This window comes from Phyllostomus discolor, chromosome 6, assembly GCF_004126475.2.
Source record: "Phyllostomus discolor isolate MPI-MPIP mPhyDis1 chromosome 6, mPhyDis1.pri.v3, whole genome shotgun sequence".
Taxonomy (NCBI): domain Eukaryota; kingdom Metazoa; phylum Chordata; class Mammalia; order Chiroptera; family Phyllostomidae; genus Phyllostomus; species Phyllostomus discolor.
This window is the reverse complement of record NC_040908.2, coordinates 18883089-18899207: the sequence shown is the minus strand read 5'-3', so window position 1 is coordinate 18899207 and position 16119 is coordinate 18883089. Positions and strand designations below refer to the sequence as shown.

Sequence of the window (16119 nt, the reverse complement as noted above, 5' to 3'; positions counted from 1 at the left end):
GGTGCACACTGGAACTTTTGCTAAAAGATTTGGGCAACACCCCAAAGCGGGGGGCGAAAGTCGGTGACGTCATCTCAATTCCTGGGATGCTGCTGGCTGTGCTGCAGAAACCCGCTCGCTGCCCTGGAGCTCCGGCGGTGAAAATTCTTTGGAGAGCCTGACACGTATCCCTTGGAACAGAGGACATGGGTAAAGAGACTTTCTCGCTGTCCCCTGGAAAATTCGCAAAGCAGGAGGCAGGCTAGAGCAGGTTGAAACAGTAGGATGAAGAAAGAAGGCAGCCTGGACCCCAGAGTTTCATGGGGCAAAGAGGGTGTCCTCAGGGGACCCTGCGGAGGAGGCTGCCTGGCAGGGTGAGGAAGCCACAGCTGTAAGAGGGTTGGGAATTGAGGTGGGGGAGCTGCAAAAAGTTAACATCTTTTGATTCCATAGTTGATTCTCTTCTGGCATTTATAAATCACTTCCTAATACAGTATCAGCCTCATACAGAAACTCAGTAAGTCTGTATCAATAATTCACAATACATGTTTTTCTGTGAACCATTATGCAATATGAGTTGATAGCACCTTAAGATCTCTGCTACGCCACGGGTAACCCGTGGGCCCAGCAGTATCCCATCCATCCAGAACCTGTTAAAAACGCGGAGTCTCCAGCCCCTCCCCAGACCTACTGAACGAGAACCAGCACTTTCTCAAGATTCACAGTGATTCCCACGAGCAGTAAACGGTGAGGAGCACTGGCTTAGACCATGGGATCTGTATCAGAGCTATGCATGTGTGCAACACTCGCCGGCATCAATTGTTTTCAAGCCACACACACCCAGAGCACACCCAGAAACTCTGATTCAGGAAGCCTGGGAAGCGGGCCGGGCACCTGGACTGTTAGGTGACCCGTGGGATATTCTGCTGTACAACCAGGACTAAGAACCGCGGATTCAGGGGTTGGAGAGGGCAAGGCATTCAACACCGGTTTCAGCAAGGGCTCCCGCCTACCTGCTGTGCTATCTCCCACCGCAGACAATTTCACACAGGTGAATGAATCAACTTCTCTTAAGTCACTGTCGGCCTCTGGCAAACCATACGGTGTTGTCCCCATGATCGAGGACGAATCGCATTCAAAATGACCAAGAAGGACAAAGAAGTCACACCCAGTGGGGACACACACAGCAACTCGAGTTGAAAAGACGCTGGAGGCCTCCAGCGGGAACCCGGTCCACGGCTGCCTGGGCCATGTCAGCCTGGCTCCGCGCGGACTTCTCACAAGGGCTTGTTATTTGTGAATGAAGATGAAAGGAACCATTCACCAGCCACCAGCAAATTGTTAGGTTTTCTTGTCTAGATTTGGTCTTGAAGGAAGAAAGAACAGGACCTGATTTAAATCAGACCCTGACTTAGCCACTGTTATTGCTACATACCCGACTGCTCAGGCTCAGCCACCATTGGAACAGATCAAATTTCAAATAGCCGGCTAAAAGAGAGCCCACACTCTTGAATCCCAACCCGATTTCTAGGATAAACTATTAGACAAATTGGCACTATTAGTCCCTGGTGCAGAATGTTTCTAAGAGTTAATTTCCTTACATGAGATCCCTCAGAATTCTAAAGTATTCAAGTAACTGCCAGGTAAAAAAGGAGAAATACTTCTTCTGGCAGAAAATGCTCTATAATATGATGGAGTTTGACAGGAGGGAAATGATAATTACTGCATGAACAGCACTCAGAAGTCTTTTACCAAATAAGGTTATGATTTCTGCAGCGAGTATATTTCAGTGAAAAGGTATTTTCAGCCTGAAGAGCTGAGCTGCTTTTTCAAAAACGGCATACTAAGCGTAAATGCCGTTCAATACTAATTCGTCTATTTACCGAGTATACAGCTTTGGCAGGAATGTTATTTTTCTCCTTTTCCCTACACCATCCTGGTTTTCTGGGCCCATGATGGGGCTCTCAGATGTTTCTAATTACCCTCTGTGTACACCCAATAAAATAGCTGGCTCAAGATGTTGTTAATACCACAAGAAGATCCCGAGGGCTTACAAATCAGCCTTGCTTCAGCAAGGGACAATGCAGTGGCAAAAAGTGCCACAGTCTAATCTTGCTCAGACTTTCATTAAGAATGTTCCGGTGCCAAGAACAGGGCAGTGGTCTGCTTTCCCCACTGCAGAAGATGTTAATGTCCATTCTCCCTTTCACCTCCTCTAGGGTAAAAATCTGATGAGGATCGGGCTGAGCTTTTGTACTAGGAAAGCTTCAAAAGTCCCCATAAACCAGAACAAAACTGTACTGGCTCTGATGCACATCTGAAGCTTGCTCTCTGAGTGAAAAAAAAAAAATCTCTCATTACTGCATGAAGTTGTTCCCTTTCTTCCACCAAATCTTACCAAAAATAAAAAAGCCCACGTTGTAGTCACACCAGTTTTTTCAGGAATTATTGCACGAGTGTAAACTCAACAGAATGGAGTTGAGCCATTCCTTAAGCCCATGCCCTTCACTAAAGAGAAAATCAAACTTTAATCCCTGCATCGATGGCCGCTTTCCATTCCATTGGCAAGAGAAGGGCATGCTTCTTCTCGTGTGTGTGTGTGTGTGTGTGTGTGTGAGAGAGAGAGAGAGAGAGAGAGAGATGTAACTATGGGGAGTGCATCTCAAACGCCCTCACTAACTCTGTCCTGTCCCATTTGGTAGTTATTTGATTTTCCTGGACGGCAGAGCATGAAGATGGCTGTGTGGCTGCCCTCAAAAACATTCTCGCATCATCTGCGATGTGAGTGCCAAGAGGTTTTTCCAACAGTACACAAATGCACGATTCCTTCTCCGCTTGGAAAAGACATATATACCTCGAGATTAAAAGCTGATACAAATGTTTTACTTTTATACTAAGCTGCCAAAACCCAGCTTATATGCCAATGAATGCTGCAGGTATATGCCGTATCCACAAATAAAATTTCAGTATCTACCTTACAGCTAGCCTTTTTAAATTTAGTCTATCCTAGGAGCTCAGAAGTATTTACACAAATGACAGCGAAGTGAATAGCACAGAGCAGGATCCAATGATACAGACACCAATGGAGATGGCCCCATCTATTCAAGATGACGGCGTTTCTTCCAGACCGCAGCTTCTGGTCCCAAAAAGTGCTACAATGTTTCAGCCCTCTCCCCAGTTGCCAGCAAGCCTGACAACCTGCAAGAGCTTCCTAGGTAAGCAAGTGAACCCCACAAGGAGGGGCACGGCCCAAGGAAGAGAGGCTACTATGTTGTTGCGCCTGCCATGTGATGTCGTATCTGACATTACTCAGTGGGCAAATCTAACTGTGAGCAAAAGAAGAGCTTTCTGTGCTCTCATAGCAGAGCAGCAAAGGGAGGGCACGATGGAAACAGCTTTCTAGGTCTTTCTTGAAGCTACTGTGCTGTTAGGGTCAGTGAAGAAAGGAAACCCTGCCCCTGTGGGACACAGGGCACACCCTGTCCAAAGCTCCAGAAGATGTAAGCACACTCCCCCACGTCACAGGAGACAAATCAAGTCTCCTTAAGAGAGTTGCAAGTTAAGGGGTTGCAAATTAAGAAGAGGATACGTTTTCTTCAGAAGAGAAGCATCTTCTTCAGATCAACCCAAGGAGCCCATGTACACCTTTAGCCCACTCCTCCTCATGAGCCTCAGGAGAGCCCTGCGAGGAGCTCAGGGTGTCCGCTGAGTCATCTAACCAGTGTGGAATCAGGGAGGCGGGGTCACCAGCCCAGGGTGCCAGCACCGGTCAGTGGCACCTGAGCCAGACCACGGCGAGTCAACTGACACGGTAATGACTACAGGTGGTAATGGGAAAGAGAAAAACAGCGCAGGCAGAAACGCGGGAAGTGGACCCTGAGGCTGAGATTTAGACAGACCACAGGAGTGGGAAGCAGCAACTCCATGTACCTGGAACCGCTACAGGTATGAAAACTTAACCGTACGAAGTGCTACAAAGGTGGCCTTTGTCCTACATCTTACAATCACCAGAATGTTTCTCCTTCCCTGTGACCCCACCCCCCAAACTCTCACACGATTACGTTACTCCTGTGATTTCAGTCGCCTGAGAATTCTGGATGGAGCAGAAGCAGCGAAAATGTGTGTGTGCCACCACGACACAGGCACCTGCCATGGACAATTGGCTCTGTCATCAAACCTGCAGTAAGCATCTCCGGAGCGAGGCACAGTGCTGGCCCTAGAGAGGCAGACATGAGGGAGACAGGTCCGCGTCCCCAAGCAGTGCAGCGTGGAGTGAAAGAACCCGGCGTGAAAACAAAGAAGGGGAGGGAGGCTCTGCAGCAGGAGTGGCACTCGCCGACTCTTGAAACAGCAGTGGGTTGCTGCCAGGGCTTCGTGGGGAAGTGTGCCTGCCAGGCGGGGGGGGGGGGGGGGGGCGGTGTGAAGACAGAGGCGCTGGGGCATTTGGGGATCTTTGGCATCCCTGGCAGCCCAGTTTGGCAGAAGCGAGAGGAAGGGGCACAGCCACAGTGAAGGCCGGGGAGGCAGGCAGCAGCTAATCCTGAGGGCCCCGCGTGCCATGCTAAGCAGTCTGGAGTTTTCCAAAGATCATTCCATATGCTCAAGCCGACAGACTAGGAAAGAATACGCACTTTGTGACATGGCGTTACAGACTCCAAGGAATTTTGAAAGGTCATTTATTCTAGGCTAACCTAGCACAACCCATTCAAGGAGTCCCGTCCACCCCCATGGTACAGGCCAAGTATGGCTGAAGCGGGAATATCAATCACACACACCTTTCTCCCTGGGCAAGCCAACTGTGGAACCCTCCTCTACCTAAGGTGAGTGTCTTTGAAACTATCCCGACTATAGACATAGCCTCTTACACTAGGGCCAAGACGCCCCTTACTTCCTCATCCCCGAGGATCTTCCTCTTCATCCAAGTAGGACCTCACTTTTTCCTGATCTTGGCCCTTAGAGTCAAGCCCCTCCTTAGTCCAGCTGACCCTTGGACCACCTTCCCATGCAGCGCCCCTTCACTGGGCACTCTCCCCCACACACACACAGCCCTGCCCTCAGAAGTAGGAACCCATTGCATTTCCCTTCCTTAGAAGAAAGCTCCATGCCAAAATCATGTCGGAGAAAGAGGTGACGTATGAGAGGGTCCCCCCCAAAAAGAAGAATTATCTCCTAGAGAGCAGGCCCCTTGTAGTACAGGCTTCCCCTGCTAGGTGAGTGTTCTAGGAACCCATCTGCATCAGTGCACCAGCTGGTGCTGTTGTGAGAGGCTGCGTTTGGCCGCAATGAATTTTATTTGAAGACTCTTCCAATGCATTTGCCCATTTTATGGCAGGTGATTTATGAGCACACCTGCCTACACCATGCTGAGTGTTCTGCAGTTTTTGACCAAAAACAATATGATCCCCATTCCCCACCAGATCCTTGCCCCAAGCAACTTTTTTTTTTGTTTCCCCAAATGAAGAAAGTCCTCAAAGGGAAACGTTTTACCGATGTGGAAGAGGTGAAACACAAAACAGCAGAAGCACTAAAAGGCATCAAAATTAATAAGTATAAAAACTTTTGAGCAGCGGGAAAAACATCTCACCAGGTGTACTGCATCAAATGGAGAGTACCTCAAAGGTGACTGAAGTTTAAACCAATTAGAATACACAATTTTTTATAAATAAATTCCTGCTCTTTTGGGTCCCCCCTCATAGTATTTTTGGTAATTCATTTATCAAAGTCCCCATACTTTTTATTCTAAACAAGCAAGATTCCTTCTCCAATGATTCCAGGACCATTTTTTTTTTTTAGCCCAATGACTTACCTGTCTCCATCTTCTGTGTATGAGGCTCTTTATATACAGATACAACACATGGGATACCCTAATACAATACAATATCAATACCTGGATAAAGCCTAACCCAACAAGACATATTGGAACAGTTTACATAAATTCTCCAGGACCAGCCCCTGGAGATGTCCCATGGTGTAAATAAAATAGCAACCACTGTCACAAGCTCAATTACAACGTTTGTGATGCTCTTCACACCACTGGGTCCCTGTTCACAGAGCATCTCACCAGAGAGCCCCACCCCCCCCAAACACTGTACTTCCTGATAGCATTGATCACTCCTTGACATTTTATCCTACAGAATGCTTCTTACAGCTTATTCCTGGTACTGCACATTTCAGTCTTATAAATTATGGCAAAATACATAAGCATTTCCATGTGTACAGTTCCGTAGCGTTAAGTACATTCAGACTGTTGTGCCTTCATCTCCAGAACTTTCTCATCTTGCAAAACGGAAACTCAGCACCATTTAAACAACCTGTGTCTCTGTCTCCCCACATTCACCAGCCCCTGACAACCACCACTCTCTCCCTCTAGGAACCAGACCGCTCCAGGCACCTCATACAAGTGGACTCATAGCGTGTTTGTTCTACGTGTCTGGCTCATTTCATTGCACACAATGTCCTCGAGATGCATACATGTTGCACAGCCACATTCTATTTTTTTTTTAATGTTGCAGGGTCAAGGACTTCGTCTATCTTGTTCATGGCTGTATTCCTAATGCCTAAACCAATCCCCGGCACATAGCAGGTGCTCCATAAAAATATGGTAAATGAACTGGTGTTCCCATACCAGCCTTTTATGGGTTCTCCACAGCCTAAATAAAATACAAAAGGAAATGCTTTACATGATGACATTTATTCAGTGTTAGAAAATAAAATAACTTGAGCCCTGGCTGGGCAGAGTTGGTTGACTCAGTTGGTTGGAGTATCATCCTGTGCACCAAATGGCTGAGGGTTCGATTCCCTGTCCGGGCACACACCTAGGTTGCGGGTTCATTCCCCACTAGGGGGGCATGCGGGAGGGAACTGATCAATGTTTCTCTTTCACATCGATGCTTCTCTCTCTACTTCTCTCTCTCCCATTCTCTCTCTAAAATCAGTAAACATATCTTCAGGTGAGAATTAAATAATAATAATAATAATAATAATAATAATAACTTGAAAAGGTTATATGTGGGAATAGCTTCTTTAACAACTTCTTACTCACTCTAGACTGCCTAAATGAAAAACATGAAACCTGTACCCATGCATTATGGGAAAAATATATGCCTCAGTTAATCAAAAAGTGACATGTTGGTATTGGATTGGTTTCTGCGCTGGATAAACATCAAGGGATCCAAACAATGACAACTGGCAAACGACGAAAGCTTCAGTGTGTGAACCAAGTTGCCAGAAAAATAAAATCTCAATGCCTGCCCCTCCTTGAGCAGTTCTGTTGGTTTATTTAATGCCTCATTGCGAGAGAATTTTCTTCCCTCCTTCAGAGGAGAGCCTGCACAATGAGTGCAGCAACACGGCCAGCTCCCACTCCCCACCCAAACGCTGCAGGGCTGAGCTGCCGCTGTGAGCTCTGCGGGGAGGTCCCCACGCACAGCAGCAGCAAGCCGACCTCGGAGCAGCACAAAGCGCCTAGAGGTTGTCGCCATGACCGTGGGCCATTCAGAAGCCTACCTAGACTATGAAAACACTAGTGTCCTACCTCAAAAACATGACTTCCCTCTTTTCTTCAAAATGATAAATATCAATGTCCCCTTTCCAGAGCAGGTCAGTAAGATTTGAAAGGGTGAAGACCTCATTGCTAAGCTTGAAATCAAAACACTTTATAGCCTTGCCCCAGTCTACTTTCCCAGACTGGTCATCTTTCCTTGTCTTTCATTCATTGCACATCAAAGGGAAACTACTCCCAATTCCCAGAACCACCCGTGCCTTCTTCTTGCCTCCATGCCTTATTTTGACGGGTAAACACTTCCCACATCAACTTTACCTTTCCCTCCTCTCTATTTCCCGTCCACCTTTGTTTTGTAACTTGCCCATGTTTCAGATAGAACTGCATTTCAAATAGAACCACATTTCAAAAAGAACTGCCCCCATCGGTCCCCAGTCAGGAAACATGCATTTGCTCAGCTCCTACTACGAGCCAACCTCTTGAGCAGCTGGGGGGCAGCCTGGTGAACTAAACAGAAAAAGTTACATGCCATCCCTTCTCTCTCAAAGCATCCTTCCTCTTCCAGAAATGCCAGCTCCTCCTCTGGGCTCCTGCTAAGAGATTTCTACCTTGATTCACGGTTACTTACATACATGCCTCATCTGCTCCTTAAAGTATAAGCTCTCTGAGGGCAGCTTTAGGATTGGCTTCTCCTGGAAAACCTAATTTAGTGTTTTATAGATAATCACCTACAATACGGTCACAGGAGGCAACATGGGAGGGCAGGAGGTGTTTGGTCTCTGGGGTAGGAAAACCAACTTAAAGTCATCTTTAATCACACCACAAAAGCCTTGGTATGCACGTCTACAAAATACGATACCACCATTTACTTTTCTCGGGGGAAATAAGCATCAGATAAAGTAACATGGGAAGATCCTTTTTAAATTATCAAATACTTTTGATAATTATTCATCTGGTGCTAATGGAATCTCAGTCCCTTGTAATCCTTTAGAGGAAGCACCATATAAACCCACCGTGTTATTTCAGCAATCGTGACTGCTTTCCAATGTCTCTACAAATAACTCATGCCAAGGGACAGAATTATTTTATTTGAAATACTCTAGTTGTGACAACATGAATTCCTATGCTCTTCTTATTAGAGGAACTCGAGATTCTATAAACAATTTAAAAATACCAGAAGGTCATCTTCATTATACTCCTATGGAATGGAAAGAATCTATTAAAGCAACAACAGTTAACCTGCTGGCCCACCCAACTGGGGGCACGTTTCCATTTCTGAAAAAGGCAAAAGCAGGAAGAGCAAAGAGGCAAAGCTCAAAATGCCACCAAAAAAGTTATTATAAGGAAAATATGCTTATATTATAGGAAATGCCACTTAATGTAAATATCCTATTACATCAGACCAATATAAACGAGTTTCTTCTAAAGTCCCAGAGCACTTCCCCTGGGTATCATCCTCATTTGGGCCTCACTTTTAAAGTCACATTAAGTGCAAGTTCCAGTTAGGATTTCCCCAACTGACTACTCAAGAGCAGACAGTGTGTGCGTAACAGGAACGAAAAATGCACCTGCCTCTCCCGTCTGCCGAGCCCAGACGCGCCATTGCCCCAGACCAGAGAGACCACCACTGAAAAGGCGTGACAGAAGGAGGAGACTAACGTCACCCCTGCGCCTGCTACAGAACCCCCCTCTGCGTACCTATTGTTACCTGCATTGTGGAGACATGTGACCTGGGCCCCAGCAGACAGAGAGCCAGCTAGCACGTGCCCGATGGCTGTGATGCAGCCAGGATCTGAACCCAGGGCTGTTGGTCTCTCAGTTGTTTATTTTCTATTGCCCCCTCGAGCCTTCCCACACACTCAACCCTCCACGAGGTCCTGCACCTTGTCCCTCCCACACAACAGTCACACCTCGGGGAGCTAGGGAAACAGGGGACATAAGGAGATCTGAGTGCCAGTCCTCGCCGACATGCTGTACACCGAGGCAAACACGCAGAAGCCACTGTGCCTGAGTTTCCTCATCGAAAAAAGTGGCGCTCAGAACACCTGTTCCACTTTAAAACAAAAACAAAAACCTGTAAATCACCGTGTAAATGTTTGAAATTACTTCTGCTCTTCCGATGATCAAAATGGATTATTTCACTAGGGCGCCTTGACTAGGAAGTCCATGTGGTCTTCCCCGCATTGTTTTGACTCCTTAGAGCAGGGGTCAGCAAACGACGGCACACAAATCAAATCCGGCCAAAGGACCGTTTCCACAGCACAGCCGCATCTGTGCTCGCATGTGCTGTCTGCGGCTGCTGCCGCGCCCGGGGCAGAGCTGAGTGGCTGGGATACAGGCTGTATGGCCTGAAAGGTCTGAAATATTTACCATCTGGCCCTTTATAGAAAAATCTTTCCAGCCCCCATCTTAAGTAACCAAAGATAGTAGCTAACAAGTAATCAGAGGCCACAGAAAATAACTTAACTACAGTTATGATAAAATTTGGATTTCCCCCAACTGAACTATTTTCCATGTACATATCTTATTTGTCAAAAGTTTAACATAATATAAACAAGTATATGGAGGGAAAAGCAATAAATTAGCAAGTGGCTTTTTCTAAGTAATTAATAAAGTTATATTAAAAACCACTAAAGTCCACAAAGATATCTTGTGTGTCTGGAAAATGAATTTCTAAAATTGTCTGGTTTTCGGAAGAATCATAATCTAGAAATCTTACAAAGTTAGCATTTTTTTAAAAAGTAAAACTTGCCCCTCAATTTATCCAGTGTTTGAATTAAAATGTAAAGAGGCGAGAGAAATAGCTCAGGATATAAATGAAATAGTTCACATGATTTCCAATGTGAAACTGTTCACTACTACTCTTTCTCTCTTTCCCTTTCTCTCACTCTCTTTCATTAAAATACACTGCCAATCCTTTTATGGCAGAGTTGAGCTCGGGCTTTGAAGTATTTTTGTAAATAATTTTTTCTGCATTTTATATTTTGAATAGAGTGCGTGTATTCTGTTCCTCAACATTTGCTTAAATGCCAGAAAGGAAAGTGTACAGCATGTTTTAACAAGCACACTTCCTCTGTTTCTCAAAGTCTTTAAATATTTAGTTTCAAAATGAATACACAGTAAGCCAAAAAATTACCACCCATCTGATTACTTTGTCATTCCTCCTGTAAGGATTTATGAAAAAATGCAAGGAGGTGGGGAGCAGACATTGCTGGTGACGGAGGAGGGAAAGCAATGAGAGAAAGGAAAACAATCAAGAAAAGTCAAAGAGAAAAAAGCCATTAAGCCCATAATAACCTGCTTGGAATTGTCTTCTCCCTTCCCCTCCTTGCCTGTAACCTTCCGAAAAAGTCTGAAAATATTACTTATTACTCTAAAACAAGTCATGAGATTTTTAGAGATGGACTGAATTTTAGAGGTCAGTCAATGTAAGCCACTTATTTTATGGATGAGAAGAACTGAGGTTCGGAAAGAGGAACCGTCACGCCCTGTGGATGTGCTGCTAGTTAGGGGCACCACGAGGACCGGAGTCCAGCTTCCTGATCATCAGTTCAACACACTTCCCATTCGACTCGGCTCTCTGCCCTGCTGAGCGTAATGTGCCATTTGGCACCTAACCACTAAATTCCTCTAGAAATATGCCCCAAGTACCCCGATCGTGGCCAGGAAATTCACAATACCCTTTTAAACAGTATGTAGGGGCACAAGTTTTTTCCAAGGACAGGCGAACAAGAATACACTAGTCAGACCTCATACAGATTAGGAGTCACAATAAAGGAGAATCATCAAAGAGCAAATAAGGACCTGAAGCTGCCTCCTTGTGTTTTTGTCTTGATGGAAATCGGTTTGAAATAGACACCCTCCCTTCTCCTACCCCCCAGACATACACTCCCAAGACTAAACAGCAATATTCCATAAAAAGACCAGATCTAGCCAGTGTTATTATCTGTCTGACATTTGGGCTATTCTTGTGAGCAACTCATAAAGTAACGTGGGTGTCTGTGATTATTTGGGTACACATGGCAAACCATAATTGGTCAAAAAATAATAAAAGACATTTTTCTGTGACAAAAATACTGTATTGAATGACAACCTGGCAGTGTGACAGCATTCTGTGGACCACAATACTTTCTCCACTTACAAAAAAGAAACAAAAAAAGTTTTCTAAGTAAAAAGCCTTTTTTTTTGCAGTCATTAATGACGATAGTTCACATTTAAATTATTTATGAAATATTAAAAGGTTTCCAGTGCTGACAGCAATCCACGAGCCTATATCCCCCTAAATCCATGTCATATATCAACTTATATTTCAGTCTTCTGAGGCAGAGCAGAAACCTAGCTAAAGATGCAAGTCTGTATCCCTTTCGACAAGCAAAATACAGGACTTGGACAATTTTAAAAATTTCTTTAGAACACAGCTATGTGTGAAGTACAAATTTAAATTTAATCACCACCTTCCACATTTTACAGCGTGAGTCAAAGCTGACATAAATTCTATGTATCACTGAGAAGACAAGATTTGACGCTGATCGGCGCAAGTTGTGGTTTCTTTATTACTAATGTGATTCAGTCCTCACCTAAAGCTACTCCCTCCTGTCCAGCTGACACCTCCCCATCCCCACTGCGTCGATGATAAGCCAGAAGGGGTAACATCCTAGTTGCCATTTCTCCAAGAAGCCAACAACCCGGCTAAAAGTTACTCTGAAAGCAATTTAAACCATCTCGTGACAAAAGCACATTTACACTCCTAGACAGACACCCATTCAAGCAGAGAGCAGTGTGTGGCTGGGCGGGGGAGGGGGGTGGCTCGGGGCTGCGATCTCGTAACACTATTTGGTAAGGACAGTGAGGGACCGTGGAGGAACTCAACTCACCCACTCGGAAGTTCGTGGCCGTCAGGGTGTCGGCAGCATGACCATTCTCACTAATGAGAGTGGTGGTGTTCCCCTTCTCACAGTTGTTCTGACAGCTGCCCTTGGTGCAGGTCACTTTACAGATACTCGGAGTAAAGACCACCTTGATGCGACCAGTGTGGTTACTCACTAGGAGCGGAGGCAGGGAGAAAAAGAACAACAAACACATCAGCTTAGTATCCATGAACTTGCCTTGGAAGGTTTCTCTTTAAAAAAAAAAAGGAGGGGGGGTAAAAAAAAAAAAAAAGGAAAGGAAAGGAGCGAGGAGAGGGGGAAAAGAGAGAGCCCACAACCCGACAGGTTTAAGGAAAGAGGGAAGCCTTTGGTGCTCGCTGCTCTGTATCCAGTGGTGTCTCTGAAACAGGAGTAGGAAGCTTAGCAAACAGAACTCTGGGATGCACTCCAAAACCACATTTGAAGTCGAGTCACTGGAGTGGGATTACTAACCACAATGCTGCACTTTATTCACGGGCAGACAAAGAGCAGCACCGAGGGCACGACAGATGAAAGAGCCAACCCTGTCAGGCAGATGTAATGCAAAGGGGTTGGCCATGCACCTAGTGGTGAATAAAGTCTTGTGTCCTCGCCTTGCATACTTTCCCTGTTTCTCCACTTATGAAGTCACTGTTGCAGCCCGACCCCTGGAAATGTTTTAGGCATGCGGCATGTCTGAAAACATCTGTCTCAAATCTCCTGGCACTCTCAGCTGAAGTGATCGAATCCTGTGACGCAGCTGCGGGAGCCCATTTCTTTTTCACAACTCGGGGGCATTATTTCTCCACATGAATGCGTGCAACATATATTTTGTTCTACTGTGAACAGGGTCCAGCTCAGGAAAAGTGAGGCGACCGGGTCACAGGGCTGAACAGTTGCCTCTATTCAAATGCCATCCTGGAGTCCTCACTGCTGCTGCTGTCCAGAGGCCACCTAAGGCAGGTAATTCTTCACTCACCTGGCCCTCTCTTAACCAAACGCTATAACCTGACTGCACAGCAGAGGCAGCACAAAACCACAAAATGAGCACCAATCTAAATGTCAGATTCTGACCCTGCCTGGGTGGCTCAGTTGGTTGGAGCATCATTCCATGCACCAAAAGGTTGTGGGTTCGATTCTTGGTCAGGGCACATTACCTAGGTCGCAGGTTCAATCCCTAGTCTGGGAGTGTATGGGAGGCAACTAATTTCTTTCTATTTCTCTCTCTCTCTCTCTCTCTCTCTCTCTCCCCCCTCTTCCCCTCTCTTTAAAAATCAATAAACATATCCTTGGGTGAGGATTAAAAATTTATAAAACAAAAATACCTGTCAAATTCTGGGTTTTAAGTTTGGCTCAACCATGGTGTGACCTTGGACATGTCACTTCATCTTTTCTCTAAAACGTGAGAGCACTGAACTGATGTCTTACAGCCAGTTCTAACTTCCAATGCTTCTATCAGAGGTCCACAAGCCATGGCCCCATGATAAAATCTGGCCCACTGCCTGCTTTTATAAATAACACTCAGCTGAAATCCACCCACTCCCATTCGTTTATGCATTGTCTGTGGCTGCTTTTGTACCATAACTGCAAAGCTGCACGGAGAATACAGGACCTCACCCAGAACTGCTGTTCACAGTCTAGTCCCAGCATAAACTCTCTGGCAATGTGCAATGGCGACTTCTCTGTCTATGGCAGCCAGTCTTTCCTCTTTGCAGGAGCCAGGCAGAGAGCAACAATGGTGGCAGCAGCTGAAGACAGATGGTCCATCTTTGAGGTTTCAGGGCCTGTTGCCACTGTGAGGGAGACTGGCTCTGAGTCACCCTGTCCTCACCTATCCCCTGCCTGCCGAAGGCAACTCTCCCCCAATACTGCTTTGATTGGACTAAGATTATATGCTCAGAAAATCACCCAAGAGGCCCCTCTATAGGCCCTCGACAAAACAAACGGTGGTCAAAACCTGAGCTTGGAAACCAAGAACCTTCACCAAATATGCCATTAGAATTTCAAGGCTGGAACAGGGTCTCCAAGGTCCTAAGTCATAACCTTTATTTCAACATGTCTAGTGACAGGGGAGCTCATTCTCCACCAAGACATCGCATTAGGTTATGGGCAGTTCCTAGCAAGTGCTCTTCCTTCTTGAGCTAAAGTACGTCCTCACAGTTGGCTGTGCCCATGAGCCCTAATTCGGCTCCCCACGGCTCCCCATCTAATGCCTTGTCTGCAGGATGGCCCTCCCGGTGCTCAAAGACAACGGCCACAGAAACAAAGAACGCTAAGTTAGAAGGAACTTGAAGACATCAGCTTGGGTTGGCCCTCTCACTTAAGACAAGAAAACGATTCCTCTGGAGCACAGATGCCCTCGCAGTTCTTTTCAAATGTTTTTCCGTGACCATTTCTCATTCATTCGCCAGAGGTCCCAACACAGGAGGAGATCAGGACACGGCCTGAGGTGGGGAAATACCCTGGTGGCCGACCAGGACTGCACACCTTTCTATCAAGGGCCAGAGCGTAAATACTTCAGGGTCCTAGGCCTGAAGGATTCTGATGAAGCTACTCAACCGTGCTGTGGTAACAGGAAAGCAGCCTGTCAGAAACAATAAGCACACAGATGGGGGTAGCTATGTTCCAATAATGCTTCATATAAAGAAACAATTTTTGCCGACCACGGCTTTAAATGCTCATATGTATTCTAAGACTATATATTTCAGAAATTTTAAAAACTACAACAGACTTCTGATTTCATGACCAGACAAAATTCACCTAGTTTTATTTTTTTACAGTAGCACCAAAAAAATAAATAAATCAGTCCATACCCTAAGTTGTCAAGCCGTGCTTATGAATATCTTGAGAATCCTTTGTGTAAGTGTGCGAAGCCCAAGGGAAAAAAAAAGAGACAACATCGTCCTACTTCAAAAGAATATGAACTCATATTTTTTCTGGCTCTTGGCACAACAATGAAATTAGAAACGGTGTGCCAACTATTTTGTCTTGTCTGGCACTGACGCGTGAGCACCTGCCCCGCAGATGCCCACATCGTCACCTAAATTGCGCTCGCTCCGGCAAACCCAGACGTCCAAAGAAAGCAGGCACTTAATCATTATCCCCATCGCCCCTCCCGGCTACAGTAGTCACTTTATAGGCACTTGAGAATCTCCGAGCCTATTGTTTTTAAAAACTGATTATATTTCTTTGCCAAAAAAAAGAATTGGCTTAGAATCATCTGGATTTTCAAAAAGGCACAGACAGTTTCATATGACTTAATTCCGATTTTTACAATGTTCACATCTTCCTGGAAGCAGGAGATACATTTTTACATCAAATTTCCCCTTGTGTTTTACAAGAATTCTAGTATAAAGTAATCTAACTCTAAAACAGACACTTGTGTTCTCAGCAGGTCCGCCTGTGTGCTTCAACAGGCATTTATTTTTCATTATAAAGAACTTCACTCAACCTCAAAGTCAGTATTGAAACACTCACAGCTGTCTGACACTAGACTGCCACTCACGGCTTCCAGAGGATCTCCATAAATATTAAATAAATTAGAAAACACACTTTTCTACTCCCACTCCTTTAAAATCATTTCCAGATATCTAAGGTATCATGTGAAGAGTGTAATTTTTTTATAATGCTTTTGGTTTTTTAATTTTTTAATTGATTTTAGAGAGAAGAGAAGAGAGGGAGGGAGAGGGAGACCTATGGAGAAACACCAGTTTGCTGTTCCACTCATCTGCGAAGTCATTGGTTGGTTCTCAT

At 45.3% G+C, this 16119-nt stretch overlaps 1 protein-coding gene across 13 annotated transcripts in view; it reads right to left on the bottom strand.

The window, feature by feature from the left end:
• Positions 1-16119, bottom strand: part of LTBP1 (latent transforming growth factor beta binding protein 1) — a 365380-nt gene that overhangs the window by 199754 nt on the left and 149507 nt on the right. For 9 of the 13 annotated variants that reach the window (XM_036027834.1, XM_036027833.1, XM_036027829.1 and 6 more), the window contains exon 5: positions 12355-12522. In XM_036027834.1, the coding sequence (XP_035883727.1) occupies positions 12355-12522 (168 nt within the window). Of the gene's footprint in view, positions 1-12354; positions 12748-12840; positions 12962-16119 lie in introns of those variants that run through there. The other 4 variants (XM_036027838.1, XM_036027839.1, XM_036027841.1 and 1 more) reach the window with 4 other exon arrangements.